Source organism: Halictus rubicundus, chromosome 10 (assembly GCF_050948215.1).
Source record: "Halictus rubicundus isolate RS-2024b chromosome 10, iyHalRubi1_principal, whole genome shotgun sequence".
In the NCBI taxonomy this organism is placed as follows: domain Eukaryota; kingdom Metazoa; phylum Arthropoda; class Insecta; order Hymenoptera; family Halictidae; genus Halictus; species Halictus rubicundus.
Window position 1 is genome coordinate 7416443 of NC_135158.1, and position 23856 is coordinate 7440298.

The window sequence follows — 23856 nt, forward strand, 5'->3', positions numbered from 1 at the left end:
TCACGTACATTTGCGCACAAAAGTCTGATCGACGCGAAAGCGCTTTCCACAGGTGGGAAAACTGTTCCAAAAAGCACGGGGCGCAACAATTTCGGAAATCCCGTGTTATCCAGCGCGCTTAAAACGCCGGGACGCAAATCCGCAGCCATTACACGAGCCATTCGCAGGGCTCACGGCCGGTTCAGTCTCTTATCTGGCAGGCCCTTCCTTTCATCGGCCAATTAAGCCGTAGATCGTGCAGCGATTCGGCCACCAATTCCGATAATGCTAGCTATAATTTCAAGTATGTTTGCCGACGCAGCGCCGCGCGGCGCTCGTGGATCCTTTAATTAAAGGCTAACGGGCTTAGGAGTCAAACTCTAATAAGTAAAGGTACCGTTCAGAACGAGAAATCGCAAGAGTCCCGAGACAGCTGCGGCTGTCTCGCGGGGAATGCACGCCGTGCGAGAGAGTGCATGGTGCATCGGCGACTCGCTCGTCCTGAAACTCGGCTCCCAACGAGAAATTCGTCATAGTTCGATGACAATGCGATGACGCAGCAGGAGACGCGGCAACTTACAAGCGGATATTGCCTACTCTAGGTACCGTTACGCCTGTCTTACGACCTTCTTTTCGCCTCCTCCCCAAGGTGCACCTGCTTCCACGGAAAGTTATTCAGGACCCCGTGCACAACCTATTGCCCCCACGACGTTATACAGGGTGTGTCGCTTGTCTTCTCCATTCCAATGTCTTCGCCACACGACGTCGTTGCCATTTTCCTCTAACATACTTTCACATGACGTACCAGGTCTCAACAAATTTTTCTCGTCAATGCAACTGCCGTAAATTCGAATCTCTTCACAAACGACACCTTAAGAATTGACGTACGATTTTTACCGAGCTTCGATCGGGAGGCGTGCCGCTAACTTTACAGTAGTAAAAGTTACACCATTAGGGGCTTCACTGACAATCTATGGCAGTTTTATTTGTAATTTCCGCGAGAAACGAAAGTCATGCTCGCATTCAGCACATCGAAACGAGTAGATTGACGTGGTAAAGGGTGCCGAAGGGTGGGGCGCGCAATTCGAAAGTCTCACCGTGTTGTCGTGTCAGAACGAAACACCCTGTATTGCGACTCGCGGAGTGAGACCTCTTATTGCGGTCTGGCGCAGGAAACGCGTCGCCCCTTCGCGTGCCTGCTCCTTGCGAATTTATGCACTTCCGCGTCCATATTGTTCGCGCTCCGGGATTTATTATTCGTTCCGAGAAGGATCATACCCTTCGTACCGCGGCGCGGCGCCTCGCCTCGCCTCGGCTCGGAAAAGTTACTCGGCGGCTCTTTATACCCGCGCGGAATAACTGAACGACCGCACGATTGTCTCCAACTTTTAGATTAGAAATGACCGACTTGCCAACTTCCCGCGTTTACGGCGCACGTGAACCAAGAAAACTTATTTCTGGCTTTCGTTTAACGAGTCCTTTAATTGCCGGAGAGAATCTCTCATCGAACGAAGCTGCTGCGGTTCACTCAATGCACGCGGACGTTTCCGTTGACACCTGTGGCCTGCTAATTTCACTAGCACCGTAGGATAGTTTCTGTGCAAATGAAATGTTCGTTTCATTATTAACGAATTTTCTGCGATTTGAAGCGAAGGACTCAAGCAGCGTGCGGGTTTTATGCGTTCACGACAAAACTGAATTGGTGAAACACCAAATTCCAATAAACCGATGTAATTGACCAGAACCATAAAACAGGATATATTTTTGGAAGAAATCGAGTAATAGGAACACGCAAACATGCCATTAAGCACAATCGTTGCATAATACAAGATGCATATAGTTGTATAGAGGCAGGAGGATTCTTCGAGGAATACTCGGAGAAGTATCTTCGGAATTCGAAGCACGCTTATTATTCCATGGAAAATCCTCTGACGATCAGTCGGAAAGAGGTACGAGCAGGGACATGATCGGATGCTAGTCGACCATTCATGCAAATCTTTGGTCCTCAAATAATAATGCGAGGCATCGGCGGAAAAGTAAAACGACGGTTTTCTAATATAAGCGAGCGGCGGAATCTTTATTGGTATCCGCTTGATAGAACGTGACACAAAGAAATAGGAGATTGTCCTGAGCAGAGAGACGGTGCATAAGCGGGCACGGTGGAAGCTATTTCCGCGTGTCACGAAGAGCACAATCGGGCACAGAGACGGGCATTAGTATTCGAATGCCAGAAGAGCCACGATGGGAAACTCACCTACCGGCGTGCCTCACGTTCGAGTAACTCGGAATACTGATACATTCGCCGTTGTAACGAACTGCTGTGAAATCGTAAAGACCTGCATCCCCGCGAATTGCCCCGGTCTGGCCCGTGCAATATAAATATCGTTCGCCATTCATTTCGCGTCCGGAAGCACGGGCGTGCATTGTCTCGCGTTGATAAACACCGGAGATAAAATCGTCAAAACGACAGGTTCTGATATTTTTAATTTACAATTATTAAGATTCTAAAGATACATCCGTGAGGAATTATTCAACAAATTTATTTCTTTGGGTATACGTTAGTTAAAAAAAAAATGGCTAAAAATTTCGGCAGCAGATTCTTGTTATTTTTCTGAAATAATGTAAAATAGTGACTTTTAGTGGTCCGTAAACCTAGTGTTAATGCCATCGACAAGAAGAATTTCTCTTTTCCATGGTAGGCGAGTTGAACGTAGACACCGGTCCAGATTATGCTACATTTCCTCGGGAAATAAGTGAATGTGATGTTAAACGGAGATTTATGAGTTAATTATGAGATCGTTGAATCTCTGCAAAATGTGCTACCGCGGTACATAATTTAATTCCGTGCTGGCTGTCTTGAAACTAGTGGTAGAACCGAGCAAATGAGCATTTTAGCACGTAGCACACTTTAAACATATTAACTCTTCCACAGTTTAGTCTGGCAACGTCTCGGAGAAGGCGGCGCGTCACGTGCTGTGTACTTATGCATTTTTCCAGCGGTAGCTACGTTAGTACGCGTGAATGAGCCTGCAGGTGAAAGATTTATATATAAACGAGGCAAACTCTGTGGCATGATACTCTATCTTCTGTCTGGCACACTCTGTTCCATCTTTGGGAAATTTATTCTCTTCATTTCTAGGAAAAACGAACAAAAATTTATTTCGTCATTGTTCAATTATGTTGAAGAATCAAAATTCAACATTCGACAAATTAAAAACGATGATAATACATTTTTATTTCGACCGTTCATTGTAATATCTATTGTGCAAGAACAAATCAAAGGATATTCCTTATTTGTTCGTTTCAATGGGCCACGAAAATATCAAGAAATGGACGACAAACTGCATAAGTAGACACTGCGTCAGCAGTAAACATTACAAACGAGCAAATATTCCTAACATAATGAAAAATAGACCAATTAACATCATGATATTATTTTACGTCAATTCAGGCAGAAATCTGAAGAGAAGAGCTAAATAGCCAATTAGAGTCTCAGTGCAAAAGGTATTATTTCCACGATCTATTAACGAGTCGACAGCTGCATTGTGACTATGCAACAAACGTGGTTCCGACGACGATTTCTTCAGGGAGGATAGCAATTATTTTCATAAATATTGTCCAGATTTCGTTTGTAACTGAAGAAAATGAAGAAACTGCCCCGACACGACTGTATACAGTTTGATTGTGCCATTACCTGTGACATCTCAGCGTGAATGCTCATTTGCCTACGATCCCGGTGATCGGTCGTCTAAAACCGTTGTCTGCGGACTGTTCGATGCTCGATACCGGGACGCGACGGAAGGCATGAATCGAGTCACGGCAAGACTCGCTGCCCGAGGAAAAACAAGGCTCGGTCCGCGACAGCACGTAGCTGGGTACGCGCACACAGGCGCGTCCCGGGCCGGTGCGTATGCCAGGTGCGTAATCATTTCTAATGAAACGTTGTCATTTAACAGTGCGATTGTAAGAGCGCAGAAACTTGTTTTCACTTGCGCGAAAAACGGCGACCGTTAATGCAGCGGTAAAGACGCCTCTCCCGTTACAGCATTGCTTGAGCACCGGCGACGTACAACGCGGGGAACACCTTCCTTCAGCGACGCGCTCTGCTCAGCCTAGCGAGCTAACGCGTACGTGTCCGCGGATTTTCTGCGGCTCTCATTCCTCGTGTGTGCGCGCGTGTGTGGACGCGGGTTCGAGGTAATACGCCCAAAGACGTACCTGAAGAATGCACGCAGAGCAGAGACATTTCTAGAAATCCTCCGGACAAACACGCCTAATCTCCCACGGCCTGCACCGGGGCTCCGCCGCGACGGAGAGCTTTCCTGCCATCCGAGGTTTCTTCCAGGATCGCTTAGGTCTCGACGGCCGTGACACCGTGTCGCCTGCGGACAACAAAAAAAAAAACACCACGGCCACCGTAACGAGAATACGTTGCGCCGACCTCGAAATTCCGGCTGTTCACGGAATCCGCGAACGGCACACCTGCCGCCGTGCCCCGGCGAATTCTGACCTGCCCTAATCGTTCTTTTCCTCGCACGATCGAGTTTTTGCATTTACGAGTTTCGAACGCTACCGCGCGACACACACCTTTCCCTTACGACGTCGTAATCTTTGGAATCGAACGAGGATCAAACTCTTTGCGCAAATGAAGCTGCCGAAACGGCTAAGAAAAATCGTATGCATCCATTTTTATGGTGTCGTTGTGAGAAGGAAGCTTCAGTATCGAAATCTGAAGTATTTGTCAAATATAATATATAATTTTTCCAAAATCTGGTATTCAGTGTTCCAACGCTTCTTGGATCGGCTGTAAGTTTTCACAAGAAAAAATCCCTGCCACGTGTTGGTTATTCCAACTGCAAAATTATGCAAAATATTAGTAATAGCTCGATGGAAGACGCATTTGTCCACCGGGGAGACAGCAAACCACAGGCTAACTGAATCCACGCGGCTCTTCGTTCTATCTCGATTGCTCGTAAATTGTTCGCACTAAAAACTCGAATAACGGGGCACTTTATATTCAATCTGGATAGCTATGTTTCGGTATTTTATGCGATAAATCGATGGTCCGCATAACTCGATGGAACCTATAAGACAGATGAGATCGGCGAAGATTAAAGGGCAACCATAGCCCGCTCGGTCTTACGATTAGAGGATACAATCTAAGTTTCACGGCGCAGCGTGCCAGTGTTAAGCGAATCTGATAATATAACAGGATGGTGGAGGCTTCAGTATAGTTGCCTAGATCTGTATAATCGTTGTAAAAATTTTACAAGGTTAGTGACGCTCTGATAATCAAGGCTCCGCGCACGGTGGAGGAGTATCCTGATTGCGAATTCTGTACATCTATGCCACCTGTACGTTACATGTACAACGTCTATTATATTCCCACTGGATGAAGTAATTACGGGACGAGAGAATTGCCGACTTGTATTTTTTAACCTGATACTTCGAATAAGTATAGAATAAATATAGATAAGAGGGATATTTTCATTCTTCTTGGTACGCTTCGGAACATGATTTTACGCGATAAGCGTAATTAAATTAAAGAAAGTAGAGTATCGCGCGTATAGAGAGGTAATTATGGGGCAAGTTTGTAGGATTGCGGTCCATAATTCTCTTTGAAGTAGTCTGTGAATTAGGATCACGTTCAGTAATGTGTGCGAACCACAAAATGAGGTACAATGCAATTTGTCGGAACATCCGTTGCTTGTCTTTTGTTATTTCAACGTTATTGTAGGAATTGCTGAGATTTTGAAAAATTCTGTATGATATAAAAACTACAGAATTTTGGCATTGAATTGATAGAAAATATTTATAAGCATTATTTTATTTTTGTTCGTGTCTACCGAGAAAGTCGTCGCCATTTTGATTGTCGATCGTCGTACACTCTTCAGGCTACCTAAAAACCATTGGAGATGTACCATTAACAGTTGTACACAGTTAAATGATTCATAAATAAATGCTACATGTGCACGCCGTGCTTCGTTAAACGTTAACGTCGATAAAAAACCTAGTTAGAGTAATGAAACGGACACGCAAGGCGAAGGTGTGTTTTTACATCCTCCCCATAAACAGTGCCAATTAAATTGTTAATAGTCGCAATCAATTACGGATTCTGAAAAATGGGATGCAATGAAAATCAATTGAGATTAACGCTTAAATCGAACGCTCTTTATCGCGTTCAACCGATCTCTATTTTATGAATCCATTTCCGCAAGAATGCGAGACATCTTAAGCACGCCTCGAAGAGATAGTTAACAACTTCTGTAATAGATACGGTATCGTTCATTACACGTACCGTTCAATTCATAGAAGGTTCCCTGTCGTGAATCTCGAAGTTATTATCGTGTATACACCCACAACGAGCCACCACTACCATGTAGATCATTCACAAGAGGAGTCGTGCGCTGCGGCTGAGGCAGTGCAACCATGAACCAACGAAAAAGAAAAAACCAAAAAGGAAAGACAGTCTTTCAGGCGGCTTCTTGCCAACGAGCAGAAAACGAACGAGATGCAAATCACGTTACGGCTACAAAATCGCTGAGTACAAGATCTTTTCGCGGTTGTACTTCCCAACAAAGCTCCTCAAGGATGAGATATCTCCGACGGTATCCGCAATTTCGTATATCTTTATATTGTAACTGCGGCCATAACTGTCTCATTTCACTTATTGTAAATCGCGCGGCCGGCAATATAGTTGTAGCCACGATGTATTACGCGATTACAGCTTTACGATCGACGGAGACTGTAAAAATGTCTGACGATTTTTACGGACACCATCTTTCGATCCTCAACTTTCCTTGATCGTCCGTGTCAGGCCTCCGATTAAACGTTTCGTTCCAGCCTAATGCGAACAGCGTATTATAGTCTTTCGAATGCAGCCAAGAAATTCAATATCAATTCAAAATTCTACTTTCAAAAACATTTTAAAGAATTTTTCGTACTAATATTATCATTAATTTTTGGTGCACGTTTCGGGATCGTGTGGATCAACAGTGACGTTCCAAAACGATTGAGGAACTGTCTCCATAACACGCTATCCTACATACTTCCGATCCCTGGTCAGTATTCCGCATACACTTCCCGAACGATCAATTTAGTAGGTCAGTGGCATGCTGATAGCCGTCCATCTCGCGATTTCACGCTCGATAGTTTAATGAAATGACGGCGGGATGCAGCAGGATACCTACTCCGAACAGATACAGACATAAACCACGAAGAATTTCTAAACTAGTAATAAATTTTGACACAATGGCCTGATCGCCGTTGACGGCCGCTATAACGAGTGATTTACGCGCGTAACTTTCGGACGCTCGGCTGAAGGATATTCATAGAAGAGTGCCGCGCGAACGGGAGCCAACCGGAAAGATGTGGGAGTCGTTAAATGCATGGTTACAAAAGAAAAAGATCAAAAGTTAAACAAAGAAGGAAGCCGTTGAAATTATTAGATTAATTTATTGGGGGTGACTTGTTACAGTGTTTACTCCATATATGTCCCAAATGCCTAGCCGATAAAATTCCCAGAACATTCCCCACTGTCGCGGGGTATAGCAACAATTCTGTTGCTGTCGAAGGATTTATTTGAAAAACAGTCATGGTCCTTAGCCATGGGCCACAGACTTTCAAAACTGGTGGAACAATTGCCGGTAGATAAGGGTCTAGCCACGAAGTGTAAAAGAAAAGAGGACCGCGATTAAACATTTATCCCAAAACCAAAGGGAAAGGTCTCGTCAGCCCCGCGTTAGAGTTTGCATAATTTCCATGAAAGAAAACTGGATGCATAAAATGTGTAACATATCCGTTTGAATGTGCAGGTGGTTGGCTTGAAGAGGGTCGGTAGCAGCAGCGACATTTGGCCGCTGGAGAGGCCAGAAGGGATGCCAGCCATACAATCCCTCGAAGTGATGTGCGGAAAGGATCACATGGACGTGCATCTCTCGTTCTCCCAACCCTTCGAGGGCATAGTCTCGTCCAAGGGCCAGCACGCTGATCCGCGATGCGTCTACGTTCCACCTTCGACCGGGCAGACTTTCTTCTCCTTTCGAATAGCCTACGCGAGGTAAGACCGTGGGATTCCCATTGATTCGCCGGACCGTATCTATCCAGGGGAACATCTTTATGGCCAGGATCTATACAGCACGACTTGCTCGCGGGATTTAAGGCGCGTGGAATCGTTCATGGCCACGATCGATCGCGCCTCGCTATTTATCGTTGGCTCTTGATAGGGCTGTTCACGACTTTATGATTCCAGATAACGTGCAACTTGATAAGGTCTTCGGGTTAACGAGGAATTATTTGACGAGCCAGTAATTGTTTCGGATTCGTTCCCTCGTCTGAATTCGTTTGATTCTTCCAATTAGAATAGATTGCAAAACATTTGTTTTATATCTTCAAAGATCACGTTTCTCGTAGCAACGGTATTTCTTCGACTAATAATTAAATATGGGAAGTGTAATTAAATGTAATTAAATGTGGAGAGTGAACGTTTCATAAACAAAACAATTAAACAGAAAAAAGATTAGCCATTGTTAGTGGGGATAAGGGTTCCACAAATATCGTGCACATCTTTTACTCATATATGGAGGCATTACTGTGTTTATTAGTTTCATATTTTGCGGCTTCGTTTCCATCGTAAATGCTCAACATCCGCATTGCCTAAGAAGCTAATTCAGGAACTAAAGAACGTTTGCTTGTAGATGCGGTACCAAGCCGGACATGCACGGTCAGTTCTACGAGAACACCGTTGTCGTGCAGTACGACAAAGATCTGCTGGAGGTCTGGGACGAGGCGAAGCGATTGCGATGCGAGTGGTTCAACGATTACGAGAAAACAGCCTCGAAACCGCCGATGGTCATCGCGGATCTCGACGTAATACAATTGGACTTCAGAGGTATATCTTCTAATTCTTTTCTATAGACAAAATGAACGAGAACAAAACCTCGTCTTCACGCGCAACAACTAAAAGATCTCCGAGCAGTTTACGCGGTGCGGACATAAATCTGGTAGACGCGATCGTAAAGAGTTTTCGGATGATAAAAGGCGGTATTGTAAATCGAACGGGCGCGCATTAGAGCAATCGCGAGGCACTCGGAGTTGAATGAACGCTCCGGCGGTTTACGTCAGCCACATTTTACCGTGTACAAGTCCACGGACACGTAGCGGATAAGAGAAACGATGATCCCCGGCGCAAAGAGTTTAATACGAGGTAAATGATGGTACCGTACACGATAACTCGTGCACTCGTGGTTGACCACAGGTGGAACCGCAGCCGCGCCACTTAATTTCAATTTATGCAACACGTATAAATTGCACCTGGCACGGCGTGCCTAGAAAGCGGCCCGCCACACGGCCCTCTCCTACCTTTAGGGCACAAACACGAGACCGTGCTATTCTATCGATATTGCAGGCGACAACGTGGATTGCTGGATGGAAATTCAACACGGCAAGGGACCATGGGCGCCACCGGTTTCCGGAATAGTACCATTGGGCTCCACGCTCACCCTGGTCGTCGCCATTAACGATTACCGAGGTAACACGCCTTTTCCAACGGCGCAACAGTCCTCCAAACTTTGTTTCTTGACTGCAGGCTGATTCTTTAGTTAGCGAACAAAAAAGCTCTGGCTACAGTTAACTGTCCGCGAAGAGGACGATATCGCAGTTAGAAAGAGGCAGTGGTGATCGAAAAAGGAAGCTCCCGGGTCAAACCCTGCCTTAAATGCTATATCAATAATGTTTTCTGTTCTTCTATTTGTACGAATCGTTGACCTATTAACCCTCCGATGTCATTACGAGTCTACTTGACCCATAGTTTTACTTTCGAAAGAATTATTCACAGGGCGTCGCCTCTAACCATATTGTGTACACTTTGAAATATTAATTTTCTTTTTATCAAAACATATTGTACACTGCTCAGACTATATCCTCAATTTTTTCCGGTTCGATCTTATTGTCCATTCTTGAACAGCAGCTGCGTGAAAATCGAACTGGAACTGAGTTGGCCCACTTGTGGAGGTCGCTACACACAAAAGCGATATCGGCCTTTTTACTGACACTTAAGTGAATCCCCCGTTTCCTGCCGCGACATTCTAGCAGTGGCACTGCCTTCGAGTACGCTATCCAGAGAATCATCTTGTATGTGCAATCGGCCAAGAAGTCCGGCACTATGTACATTTCATCGTTATCTCGGTGCAGGAGAATTCGACATGCGTGTGAAATCGTGCGTGGCCTCGGACGGCGGCGGACACACGATACAGCTCAGCGATGAGTTCGGATGCGTGCTCAGGCCGAAGATGATCAGCCGATTCCTGAAGGCCAGAGGCTCCGATGATCGGGCGACAGTCATCACTTACGCCTTCTTCCACGCGTTCAAGTTCCCGGACGCGTTGAGCGTGCACATCAAGTGCAAGGTAAACAACGGCCCGTAATTCGGTAGCGGATCGAATAAGTCATAATCAGGAAGCAATTTATTATCAGTAGACGAAACTTCTGCTTAGAAGCCGGGGAGCTGGGACAAGATTAAAATGAAATTGTCCTGAGCAAATTATAAAAGAATGAGCAGGATAATGCAAGGGATGAATCAAGGAATGATTCAACCATTCGAGCGTAGTAAATGTGACAATGACAGTAGAGTTTGAAATAAAAAATTAATCTTCAAATCCTCAACAGGTTTTGAAACATCTTATAACATGTTGTGACGAAGCACCTACATGAAAATCTGATTACGAGCGGGCATGTAACGCGTTGCCTTCGTGGGTTGTCCATGAAACTGACAAGCGAATGTTAAATGTCTGTCAGAGTGATTTAGTCAATTTGCTCGGTAAAAAAAAGTGTTAGATTGATTATGCAAATTCGTATTTAGAATGAAAAAAAAATCCGACGACTATGAGAGAGAAAGAGAGAGAGATATCTGAAGTTGTTTTGATCAATGTCAAGGTGGAGATCTGTCGTCACGGGTGTTTGGATCATTGTCAACTCAGTGGGTCTGTTGGCCATTACATTCAAGACCGGAAGGATCAGATACGACCGCAATACTCGCAGACCACAGCACCGCCCACCATTCACGACGACGACAATAACAGCGCCGAGAAGGACAACAAGAACACAGGAGGAGGGGCCGAGCAGCCTGATGGCTCCCTTTACGACGATATCATTCAAGATGGTGACGAGATGACCTCTATAGGAGGTCACTTCTTGGGGGTCGAGAAGTCGGCACCGAAGGCACAGGCGCAGACGAGCAACCGGCTACCGGCGCCAGTCGTCGAGACGTCTGACGAGGAGATCCATTCGGACGATGACGATCTTTCGAGACCGTCCTTAGTAAATATACTCCACACTTTTCACTTTTTCTTCGTCCAGAAGCTCACCTTTATCCCACAGTCCTGAAAAAGCTAACACGTAGTTTCGTATGATTCGCCCATCTACACCTGGTGACAAATAGACTTACGATTTACGATGCGTATAGTTATGCAAAGTAGAAAATTTCCTGCATTCGTTGTAAGACATACGGAGCCACTTAAGAACGTTTTTCTTTCTTTTATAACTTTATTAGATCGAAAGTTCTATATTGATGCATAAAATCCGCAGTGCAATCATGAAAATGTGTAGATACAATTTCAAGGAATAGAAATTTTAAGGATTTATCGTACTAGTCACAAATAATTATTGTAAATGATTTTCGGTTAGGAATAATAATGATCACTGAGGAGAATTATTTTTTGGTCACTACTATGGATGACAGAAGTTTCGTTTTGGTTACAAATAACCAATATTGATCGTGGGATATTAACACTTTCCACTCGGCGCTGTTTTCAATCTAAAACTAAATTCTCCTTCCGTCTTACAATATTTTCATTTTATTCATACGAAACTGATCCGATTTCTACATATAATATTGAAATGTTTAGTAATCTATTGAATACAAATTTTGTAATGTAACAAATATTTTGTAATATTTTTTGTAATTTCTTTGAAATAATGCCACAACAATTTCAAGGGGTGCTTCAGAGTCACCACTCGAGTGCAAAGGGTTAAAAATTTGAATTAGGCCGGACTTGCTGCATATTTAAACCTATTAGTGTCGGCCAACGGTCATATCACGCTGTAATAAACCGATTCTCGTCCGATCATCGAAGTTAAACAACGTTGAGCGTGGTTAGTACTTGGATGGGTGACCGCTTGGGAACACCACGTGCTGTTGGCTCTCTTTTTTTTTATTAAATATAAAAATTTTTTATTTAAAATAAAAGTCCCTACGATCGATAACGATTATTCGTACCCGAAACATAACTCCTGTCATCGATAATGGTTAGTCACGTACAGAGTGTTCAGCATAACAGACTCCATACGATTCTTCAGGCGCTTCTGGCAATTTTAGCATTTTTATATTTGAAAACTGATGATTTTTAGTTTCAAGCATATTTTGTCGCATTACCAGAAATGCCTGAAAAATCGTGGCGACCGTCACGCTGAAAACCCTGTATAGCGGTTAGATGGAACAAAAATCATTTAAAGAAAAACTTTCATTCCTGCGTGCAAACTTTTATGAATTTCGTATGTAACAATTATGATCTCTGCTTGTAAGAATTGTGATGTCCGGAAATAAGGAATCCGAAACCCAGTTGTTCCGATCCTCTCCGATCTTCCACGACCCCGGAAGATTGTATCTTCTGCGCCCATAAAGAGATCGTTTGTTTGCAGGATCCTCCAAGAGTGACGCGATACGAGAGCGACCAAGAACAGTTCCCTCACGGTCCCCGGAACCTCGAAGGGGACAACGCGGCGGTGCCGGTGACACCTCTGACGTCTCCGAGCGGCCGACGAAAGAGGTCCGTCGTAGTGTCCGATCGAAAGATCCGTAGCGCGGACGTCGGCGTGAGTGGTTTGTACGAAGTGATCTCCGAGGCGGATCTGGCCTTCAGCCCGGACACTCACGCGGAAGCGGTAACGGTCTTCCAAGGTAGAATACGCGAGGAGGTGGTTTACGGCATCTGTCTGCCGATGCCCGGGTTCAGCGCGCTCTTCATCGTCGTGGCACTGTCCGCTGTGATTTCTGCTTTGGTCGCCGGCGCGATGCTTCATCGGCTGCAGGCGCAAAGGGAAGCGGTCGACAGCAGAAAGAACAATAGAGGCGTGCACACGACCAACGGTTGGCTACCATACGGGCTGCTGCGCGTGCGATGCACGACGAGACCGGCTCATCCGGAACAGATCCAACCAAAACAGACGAACTCGGTCGCAGCGAGCCCCTCGGTCGAAAGGGGTTGACCAAGATTCGACGATCGTAACCTTTTGGATATAATCGGCGTGTGACCCCCGGGAGAGAGAGAGAGAGAGAGAGCACGCGCGCGCGCTCGAGAGCGAGAGACAATGTGCAATAATATGCTGTACAAATTACTTTAAGTGCGTACGATTGCGCGCGAGAGAGTTCTCTGACGGACCATTGTTCCGTTGATCCTTCGGGTGTTTCCTCTTAGAGAGAGAGAGAGAGAAAAAGAGTACGAGACAGAGTGCGTGAGATGCCGGAGAGAATGTGTCCGAAACGGTGCGCTTGATGCTGAACTCCTTCTAGAGACTAGTTATTTTTAATAGGTGTTTCAATGAGGGGTGTCTTTTCTTAATCAGAAACTGAAAACATCGATGATGATTTCGTTTTTGGCTAGCTGGTATTGGGTAAGTAAGAGTACTTTCGGAGAATATTGTCACTGGAAATTTCCAAAAGAGAAAGTACAATGCGACAGCCGACGCTGTGAATATTGTAAAAACTCTATAACCATGAGGATTACGGATTAGGAAACTGTGTTTCTTCGTTCGACGGATCGAAGATCGCCGGAGCAGGATCACGCTGCTTGCGACGGGTGCATCGCTTTTCTTAGATAATTTAAGAACGAAGCGCATTAACACTCTTTCAATTCTGTAGACTGTATAACATATATGCGCGAGTCATTACGAAAGGGATCTAAATAACTGGAGAATTTCTTACTTTTTATAAATGCAACAGTGATTTCGCTATATATGTCGCCGAGGCCTGGATGATAAACGTCGCGGAATTATCCCCACTACCGCGGTGCATACCCCGTGAAGGGCTGCGAAGCTCCAGAGGCCTTGGACATAACTGGGCGCTGACAAGACCCGTGTTGTTGACATATATCGTATATGTATATATATACATATATACACAAAACATATTTAATGAAAATATACATACATCTGTGTTAGATCACTTTCATAATCGCCGGCATATACATATGTAAACTAAAGCGATTTACGAGAATCTATTTTCTGTACGTAAGTCATCTATATATCTTATAGATTTATACATATTTAATTATCGATTTACTAGGGATGCTGCTATGGATATACACTTTGTAGCCTCACAAGTTAGAAGAGACGGGGGGGAGACTATAGCATTCTCCTCGCGAAGCGTCCTCGGCAAACTGCAACAATCAGGAGGATCAATGTTTCTCCAAGATAGTAATTCTTACGGAAACTATGTATCGGAAGAATTGGGAAATATAATATAAGAGACTGGAGACCATGGGAAACCTTATGGGAACACTTTGGATTGGGATCGCGCGTCGTATCTTTTCTAACTTGACGAGCTATAGCAATTACGATTGAAAACGAATAAAATAAAAAAAGTTAGTACAAACGAATACTGTAATTTATATTTAACAAAGGTTTCGTACGGAACACTCTCGAAATTAGAGAATCTAGTATTTATTATCGCGAGGGAGGTTGATTCTAATAAATCGTTCGAGTCGAATTCGATACTAACGTTAAAGTTGTTCTATCGAGACGAGCGTTCGATAGAAGACACTATTATGTAACGTCGAAGTAACAGCACCTCTAGAACTAGCCCCAAAGAGGCTGAAAGTAATAATACCTAATCGAGGATAGGAGAGAAATGGTGGATATTTTCAAGAGAGAGATAGTTTGAAAACTGGGAAGATCAAATATCTCTTATATTTTCAATAATGTATATCTCTAGTATAATGCAAGAGCTCTCGATATATTTTAGCGGATACCTCGATGCATTTTAACCTTCCGTTGACACGCGAACAATTAACCGGTAGCACTGTATTTCGGAAAGGCTTCTCTTATCGTTCAATGATTTCGGACTAATGTATCATACCTCTTCGTCTCCTTTCGTTTTATAGTCTTCTATCCCGCTAGTGCCAACCGAAGGTTAGTGGTCATTCCCCGTCGCGGGCCTTTCACGTTAGGCGACTAGACCGTAGAAACAATTATTTAAGAACCTTTCGAACGCAACACGCGTGTCGAGGAACGTCCAGGAAGACGTTCGCCCGATTACCATGGACGCTACTCAGAGCCCTGAAACACCACATATACGTAATTATATACATATAAGTAAGATGCGTATATTTGGAGAACATTATCGCAGGATGGGTTTTATCTGTTTGGAGTGCTGTTGCGGACGTGAGACGGAAAAAGCGGAAGAAGCTGTTTGTACAGGAGAACGAAACTTCCCCAGATTCCCCCATCATTTTTTCGACGTTGTCCTTGTAATAAAAAGAAACGGATGTGTTTCGCCTGAGAGAAAGGGACGGGACGGTTCGAACGGGTAATTTCGTTTATTCACTCGATGATTTCGAACCGTTTTTCGCGACGCTGGAACAGCTCCAGCGCGCGAAATCATTTCACGAATATAGAAATCTATGTATGCGTACACGTGTCAGAAACGAAACAGCGAAAGCTGACATTGTCAAATTGGGGCGACGCGTAGCATTGAATCGGTGCTGCTACGAGCGATAGGAACAAAAGGTTAAGTCGGTTGTTAATCGAGACGTTCTGTTTTTATTTAACATAAATCAATGATAATGCCAATAAATGTATTTACAGCACCTTAACCGATTTCCACAGATCCGACGTTCACTTTTTTCCTCTCCTCCTTTTCCCGTCTTCTGAAAATATGAAACTACCTCTACGTTTCCAAATTGTTGACCAATTCTACGAATATCCAGCGTGTTCGTGTCACGAAAAATAAAATGGCAAGTATAAACTTATTCGATTCTTACAACAAAAAGATCGTCACCACGACGTACAACTTACAAAACTTACCTACTTGCTTAAGTTAACGTACAGTATTATATCGTAAACTGTTACATGCCATTACAAGCTACTGACTATTGCTTTACACATTTGACCTCGATTTCTCTTTTGTCTCCATTATACTCGCAATATAAAATCGTTCTGTCGTTTTTTTTTTCTTTTTTTATTAAAGGTGATGGTCGAATGTGACGCTACGATACCAACAGTACCGTTCTTTTATAACTGCAAATTGTTCTCCACGCTTTGAAAATGATCAGGCTAGACGTATACAGTTCCTTTAATGATCTCTTGGCAGTCACTTACACAATTACAAGCCCGCAAGATACATCGTACGGATGACAAACATCCTGAATAAATAACGATACCGAGGATATTATTGCGAACAATATTTATAACGTTCCTCTTTAAACATAAACATAGACTATTATCTCGCAACGTTTCAGCCTTACGTTGTGACCGAGTTACATGTCGTCCGCATGTAACGGGTACAAGATTAAAACAGAAATACTTATAGAATACCCAAATACCATTGTGTCCCGGAATAATTGTATGTCGTGAGCGGAGTGTTTGATTATCTTTGACTAAATTTTCTCTCCATCTCTTTCTTTCTCTCTCGCAGATGACTATGAACCGCGTAAACAAACGTTCACCACGACGAACCACAAATCCATATTGTTTTATTGTTCAGACGCGAAAGCACGTAGCCTAGAGATTATCCTATTTATTTCGTTACGGACGAGGTGTACAGTGTACACCTCTATCCGGTACGTGCCGGTGTACAGAATCGTGCTTGCGACATTCTGTAGCCTCTACAATACCTGGAATGGATCGGCCAGGGGGGCCGGTTTGCGCAAGGAGTATCGAACGGAGTAGGTACAGCTTAAAAGTTTCGAAGACGCGATCTCGACGATTCGAAAATAAGCGGGCGCGGGCGCGGGCGCACGAAACAAGAAACCCGATCACCAAAGTTCCTTTCTACGTATAAACTACTAATCGGAATCTGGCAACCTTCATTGAGCAACTCTGGTCTGTCGAAGTTCGACTTTCTCGTTTCCATCTACTTTCTGCACGAACGAACGGAGCCTTCCGCTACGGTTCACCGTTCGTTCGCTTCGATGAACGATCCTCTGCGAGAGTCGTCCCGAGCGAGTCTCGCTCCGAAGAAGCTCGGCGGATACGAAAAATGATAGCGGCGATCGTAGAACTATGAGTAGAAACACGTCCTCGTCGATTTCTTCGCCGCGTTCTGCTCCCCGGTGTAGTAGGTCGCGACCTTTCTCGCCTTGCCCGAGAACGGTCTTAACCGTAGACAGAGGTAGGTGGAGAGGATGCACGAGGACAGCAGCACGGCTAGGAGTACTATCAGGGTGATGGCGAACCCGGGTGTAGTCATGCAAATCATCGCGGAGGTCGCGGTGTTCTCGTTGCGAACCGGGAACACCATCGTGGGCCCGTTCGACTCTGCGTTGTTCGACTCGTCGATGGAGAATGTTAAATCGCCGGTCGAGACGACGCGAATTATCCGATTGACACCGACCGCCTTCTGAGGCGGTGGGACTATCTCCCGAGATTTTCTCCGCCTTTCGTCGCGAGGACGTCCGGCTGCAGCCTGCAAATATGCTTCCAGCGGGAGCGGAATCGGAGGCGGGATACCGTAGCTGGAATCGGGATGGCCGCTGGACGGTGAATGATGATGATTCTCGAGAAGTCCCTGAGACTCCAGCAAGAGAGGGGACTCGGAGCACTGCTCGGGACACTGGTACCGGCAGATTTGTATGGTGCACTGGAAATGGACCTCCATCGAGTCTGGGAACTTAAACGCCTGGAAGTGGGCGTAGGAGAGGACCGACGCCGAGGCGCCGAAATTCTTGATCTTGGTGAACCGCGACATCAGCTTCGGTCTGGTGATACAGCCCCTTTGGTCTACCAGCTGTATCGGTGCTCGTTTCCCGTCGTGGGCCATGCAGTTTCTCACGAGCATGTCGAACTTGGAGTCGTCGTCCTTGATCGCCAGCACCATCGTCATCGTTTGGCCGATCTTCACCAAGCCGGAGACCTCGGACGCCCACGGCCCTCTGCCCACCTGTATCTGCATCCAGCAGCCCACGTTGTCGCCGGCGAAGTCCGCTCGCACCACGTCCAGCATGTCGACCGGGAACGGACGGAAAGTAACAGATTTCTCGTAGAGATCGTGCCAAGTGCAGCGCAGCTTGCGCGCCTGGTCCCAAACTTCTTGAACTTGCGGATCGTATTGCACCACGATTATATTCTCGAAGTACGTTCCCGACCCGGACTCGGCGCCGTACCCGTATAAACCATTCTCCGTATTGCCAGCTGTGCCGCATGCATGAATGCTAATCTCGAAGTTCACCGACGTGCGTCCTAAACCGGCCGGCAGGTGCACGCAGTTGACGTTGCTGTAGTGCCCTTTGCTGAACACTATGCCGTAGAACGGCTTGTCGAAGCCGAGGTACACCTTCATCAGATTCTTCTCGCACTTCACGTCCAGCGAGATGATCTTCGGCATGTCGGGCGTGGGTGCCGGCCAGGGTTCCACGCCTACCGCCGAGCTGATGCCACCACCTGTCGTGTAGATCTTGTCCATGGCTTCCGACGGTGTCTTGGAAGGTGGCAAAGGCGGAGGCGGGCCGTGATAGGCGACGTTGTGGTGCGGCCTCGGATGTGGAAGACCCAAGCTTCCTCGGCTCGGCGGCATAGGCAACGGATGACCTCGAAGCCCACCTGGTTTGTAGTGGTTGCTGCCCGCGTCTTTCTCTCCCAGTGACTCCAACGCCAATTGGTCGGGTGTGTTGATGTCGTTGTCTTGTCGATTCAACGCAGAATTGTCGTTCCGATTGTCTTCTCCGGGTATCGCTTCGACGACCTCCACATCCTCCCCCTCGGCCAGCTGCGAACACGAAGAGGAACCGTCGTTACAGGGATGCTGTGTTACCGGGCGAAACGGGCGGTTAAATACTTTGTAGAACATCGGCCACGGAGAAAGGGATAAACGGCGAGAAAGTGTGAAAGTAGATTGATGCTGTCAGGCTGCATAATTTACAGAGGCGTGAGTTCTTCCCGAATGGACCGCCTTTTATCCGAGACGAGCCCGTAACCGCAATCATCGAATGCCGGTACATACCGCACTCCCCTAAATTATCATGTAACGATCCGTGAATTCACTCCGTACGATCGCAACGAAAAAATTACCATAAACTCGACGTGTTAACGACAGGACGTGTCACACACAGACAGTATGAAGTCCTCGCGTTAAAACGATCGTACACACGCACACATACGCGCTCGAGAGCTCGCGTTCTCCGAGCGTGGATTATGGGAGATCGTTATTATTAAAACGTTGAATAATTTTGTTGTACCGTTATGCATTCGGATAGAAAACTCGATCTAGTATAGGCAGAGCTCCGGTTGCACGAAACTAATTTCGTTTACGATTAAATGCTTAACGGGCAATCAATCACGTGATCGATGCGTTTAACGATCAAAAATGTTACTTCAACTCCTCGCTGTAGGTCTATTCGAGAGTGCGCGTCTTCCGTTAAGCTATAATTGATTTACCATTGCAGGATAACTAACCATTTCTTCGTGACATTTTTACCGACAGATTCGTGACAGTTTTCTGATTGAAATCAGGAAATGTCTGTACACGATACAAGTGACATTTCGGTCCGAAGTTTTCACACACGCATCGAGGCGTTACTGTATATTACAGTGAACTACCATTATCAATATGTTTAGAATCTCTATATCATTACCGAACAGTAACCAGCGTTGCCAACCCACGATCACAACAACCGCTCCGTGAATTATTATTTGTAGAATAACCGCTTCCCCCAGAGTTTTCTCGAGTACCGTAAAATCCCGAACATAATAAGCTTATAAAGAGCACGTTATACGCGCGCCGTTCGGTGTACAAGGGAATGAGGTATTTTTTACGATCATTGTAATACGCACCCCCAATCCGGCGGGGACAAAACGAGCAAGGAATCCCGCGATTTTACGGTGCTTCGATCAAATTTCGCGCGGGCCGTGTACTTTCGGCGAGTACAAATAATCGACTTTTTCGGGTACCCGGTGCGTGAAGATTGCCGGCGAGCCAGGGTAAAGGAGGGTATCGGCGATAGAGGAGGCCCCTGGGACATACGCAAAAAGAGATGCAATTTTCCATGAGCGGCCTCTCGAAGATCCGCTCGGAGCGCTATCTCGTACGCATTCCTGATGGCCAATATGGGAGACAACAGTGTCCGACCAACAAACCCGTTCTGGCTGTTCGACGAATGACGGGTTCGGAGAGCCGGGTTGAGAAGGGGCGACCAAACGACGGAATAGGAGCACATCGGGGCCTGTTCGCCAGCCTAGTGGCTGATTGCGTCACGCGTGACCCTGGGGCATAACGGACCACCCGTGTCTTTAGCCTTAGGTCAATCGGTCAGCCTCAGCCGCTTCAGATACGACGCGGGTTCGGTTTTCCGGCTGTACCTTATCTTGCGCCTGTTCGGCTTTCCAGCCTACGCGTTCCCATAATTCGACGAAAGCTTACTGGGTCACCTGTGAACGAACTCGTGACGGATTTCGATGACGGCGCGGTGCGGGCTGCGCGCGGCCGACTGTAAAAGACGATGACCGTCCTTCGAGAGAAACCGCAACGACCAGACCAGACGGAATGGGACGGGACGCGTCGGTTTGCATATTACATGTATCTCGTTCTCCTTTTCAAGAGAAACAGAGACCGAAAGATACACAGACAGAACGAGAGACTGAGGGAGAGAGAGAGAGAGACGCAAAATCAAGCCGCGGCTGCCAGATGATTTCCGTCCCGGGAAACGTAATCACTTAATCGTCCCGGGCAACGATAATAATGTTGTCTCCGCACCCCGTAACTGTAATGACGTAATTAATTTTCCGTTACGACGTGTCCGAAGATTAATATCGCGCTGAAGACAGCATTCGGCAAAAAGGGAAAATTATAGTAACGTTGGAAGAGTAATAATTATCCGCCGCGCTCCGAGCAGTCTCTCCTCGTATCTCGAGGTGCTTCTATCATCTTAGAAGGTATTTCATTCATCTACTATCTCCTCCATTCACCTGCTCCAGCCTCCGCAAGAACTATCGCGCCTTGTTGCAGACCGTCCGCGAGTCTTTCGCTATGTAGTTTACCGTAAAAGATTTTCATGCGGATTAAATGAATCGTTGTCGTTCAAGACCGACTCTGTACCTCGATATAAATTATTGTTCTCTCCGTACTTCGAAATGTAGATATGCCATATAACTCGTGTAACCTAAAATTCATACGAAAATATTGTAAAGGTATGTTATAATTAAATGATGGTAACTGTATAATGTTTTGAAGCTTTCTTCTTTTTTTATAAGTTTCATAATGTAATTGAAACTAGCTAAAATCAGAATAGATCAAACCAACGACAGGCAGAAAACAGTGTACGATTACTTAATAATTGTCGCTTTTATAAATATCACAAAATGTATAAAAAAAAAAACGTTAACCTTTCCAAAATAAATATTCAGAGATTCTTCAACGTCAGCCAGAAACTGCACGACTAACTGCGCAATTCTAAACAGATACGTATAAATAAAAAGTAAAGAAGCTTCGAAACAGTTGACAAATTCGATCACTTTTCCGATAAGAATCTTTTCCAAAACATTCGGAGAACCTTGAACATCGGCGCGTGAAGCTTGCCAAGTAACTGCACAATTCCAAAAAGAGCAGGATTCCCTTGAGAAATGTTCGAGGTTGTCGGGAACGTAGCTGCGTATAAAATCGAAGAGAAGGCGAACGAAATCAATCTAAAAATTGCCGTTGCTGACACGAATATTTGAAGTGGCTCGGTGGTCTCGAAGAATGAGCTTGGTTCGAAAAAGAAACGCGGGCGAGGAAGGGGGAGAGGAAGGGGAAGAGGGGGGGGGGGGTAAAAAAGAAGTAGAGAACGAATTAAAGTCGTGTGGGTCCCCAAGAATCCAGGATGGGAACCGGGCAGGATCAGGGGAACCGGTAGTTTAATGTGCAATTTTTGCGCGCAATCTTGTAAGACCGATTGCGTGGCGAAGGCTCCGACGGTACAACGTTACTTCGTAGTAGACGTGGATGAGCCGGATCGAAACGCCGCGCACCATTTCAAGACATCGACCGGGCCTCTCGAGTCGCCCTTAGCTCTGGGTCAGAGCACTGGGTAACGGCATTGCAGGCTATGTACCCACCGCGAATCTGGGTTATAATGTAGTAATTACCCACGCAGACATACCGACCTACCCCCCTTAAAACGTCGCCGCGTGTTCTTCTTTACTTCCCGGCGGTTTTTGACCATCCATTCAACAACTCGCGCACGACGCCGCCTTTAACACAGAAACGGCCGCTCCTCTGCGCTGAATTTTAACGAGACGCAATAAGGCCCTTGTAATCTTTCATGCTAGGCCGCCGACGTTTATGGTGATTCAACATTTTTGCACAACGATCTCGGAACGCTGAATAATTAACGCCCCACCCGTCGAAAAGCCTATCAAGGCGCTATTCTGGTCTTCCGCTTTCAAAAATCGATTTTTAAAAGAGAATAACTGTTTTAAGGATGAACTTGGATTTTATCCAGAACAATTAGTTCTAACGTTTGGAATTTTCTCCGCGACTCCAGTTGATTCCAATTTCGTCGAGATTTGGTCATTATAATTTTATCCCATCATTCTCCGTGAATGCATATTTACAGTTTCAGTAATTGTAGAATAAGAAACAGGTCGTTCGGCCGTGGTGAGTGTGGCGTTAATCATTCGAAAATCGCACGTAAATTTCGGAAATGTGCAAACTGTTTTGCGACCTACTTGATGTCAACGCGCAAGAATCGATGTCAATGCTTTGTTCGTTTGAATACCGAAATAGTTTCTCAGTTTCCGATGTACCGTGATTATGCGGTTGATGGAAATGTTTGTGTTATCTTGAAATTAGGGAGCTACTTACCCCCTTCAATAAGAGGCAGGCAAAAATGAAGATTCGCCAGCGCATACCGTATTAGGGTCCACGGTGGAGTACTGTGAACGTGCGACTGCAAAAACACACGATCGTTCATTCACAAAAATTCCTCGATATGTAAAAAAAAAATGAACAAAAGTAAACGTACCTATGATAGTGATCTCGCGTGCTCGACTGGCCAACCCTTTCAACGCGTCAAAGCGTACACTTCAGCCAAAGTGAACACGTGACGATGTAATTATCCGGTACGGTTCTTCTGCAACAAGATCGACGATCGAGATCTGCAATTTCAGTAGAAAAACATCCATTAGTTCGTGGAGGGAACGACGTTGTCTCGGCCGCGTTCCTTTTGCAATAACCTCGGTGGAACGAGTGAAAACATCATAATAAGTTATTAGTATCGAACGTCGAACGTCGAACGAACGAACCAGTCCATCATTGAACGGCAGACTCGTGTTTAATCGTCAATTATCAGACACGCTCGCCTCGTGCGACCACTAGGCCACCTGTCCCAAATTCCTGCCGAATGTCCGGGTTTTCGCTCCGTTACCTCGTTGTACTCATGACACCCGACTGCCACGATCGACATCTACAGGTATGAACTGAATTCGTCGAGTCCCGATATCGCGTCCCGAAAAATCGCAAATATATTTTCTACGTTTCGCCATCGGTCAGAAGTCCTTTGTCGCGGTTAAAACCGGAAAAGCGAGAACACGATTTGTCGAAAACCGGATGTAAAACCCGAACGTGATCTTTCGGTAAAAGGAATCATCGGTTCCGGACTCGAACGCTTTCGATACGATCTTTATTTTTCTGGC

General features: G+C 45.6%; 2 protein-coding genes and 1 non-coding gene across 3 annotated transcripts in view; 2 read left to right on the top strand and 1 right to left on the bottom strand.

Annotated features, from left to right (window-relative positions):
* M (zona pellucida domain-containing protein miniature) overlaps positions 1-13927 on the top strand; it is a 38791-nt gene extending 24864 nt beyond the window's left edge. The window contains exons 3-8 of the mRNA XM_076795562.1: positions 7794-8038; positions 8676-8869; positions 9386-9508; positions 10171-10385; positions 10912-11295; positions 12676-13927. Of these exons, the coding sequence (XP_076651677.1) occupies positions 7794-8038; positions 8676-8869; positions 9386-9508; positions 10171-10385; positions 10912-11295; positions 12676-13242 (1728 nt within the window). The 3' untranslated portion in view covers positions 13243-13927. The remainder of the gene's footprint in view (positions 1-7793; positions 8039-8675; positions 8870-9385; positions 9509-10170; positions 10386-10911; positions 11296-12675) is intronic.
* On the top strand, positions 12059-12178 carry LOC143358476 (5S ribosomal RNA). The gene has a single exon (XR_013082957.1). It is a non-coding gene; the product is annotated as a 5S ribosomal RNA (ribosomal RNA).
* A 3197-nt stretch (positions 13928-17124) lies between the features above and the next one.
* Dy (transmembrane protein dusky) lies at positions 17125-23319 on the bottom strand. The gene is made up of 3 exons (XM_076794673.1): positions 23187-23319; positions 23027-23111; positions 17125-18955 (listed from the first exon to the last, which is right to left on the bottom strand). Exons 2-3 carry the CDS (start codon positions 23069-23071, stop codon positions 17252-17254), a joined length of 1749 nt encoding a protein of 582 aa, XP_076650788.1. The 5' UTR covers positions 23072-23111; positions 23187-23319; the 3' UTR covers positions 17125-17251.
* Positions 23320-23856: the final 537 nt, after the last annotated feature.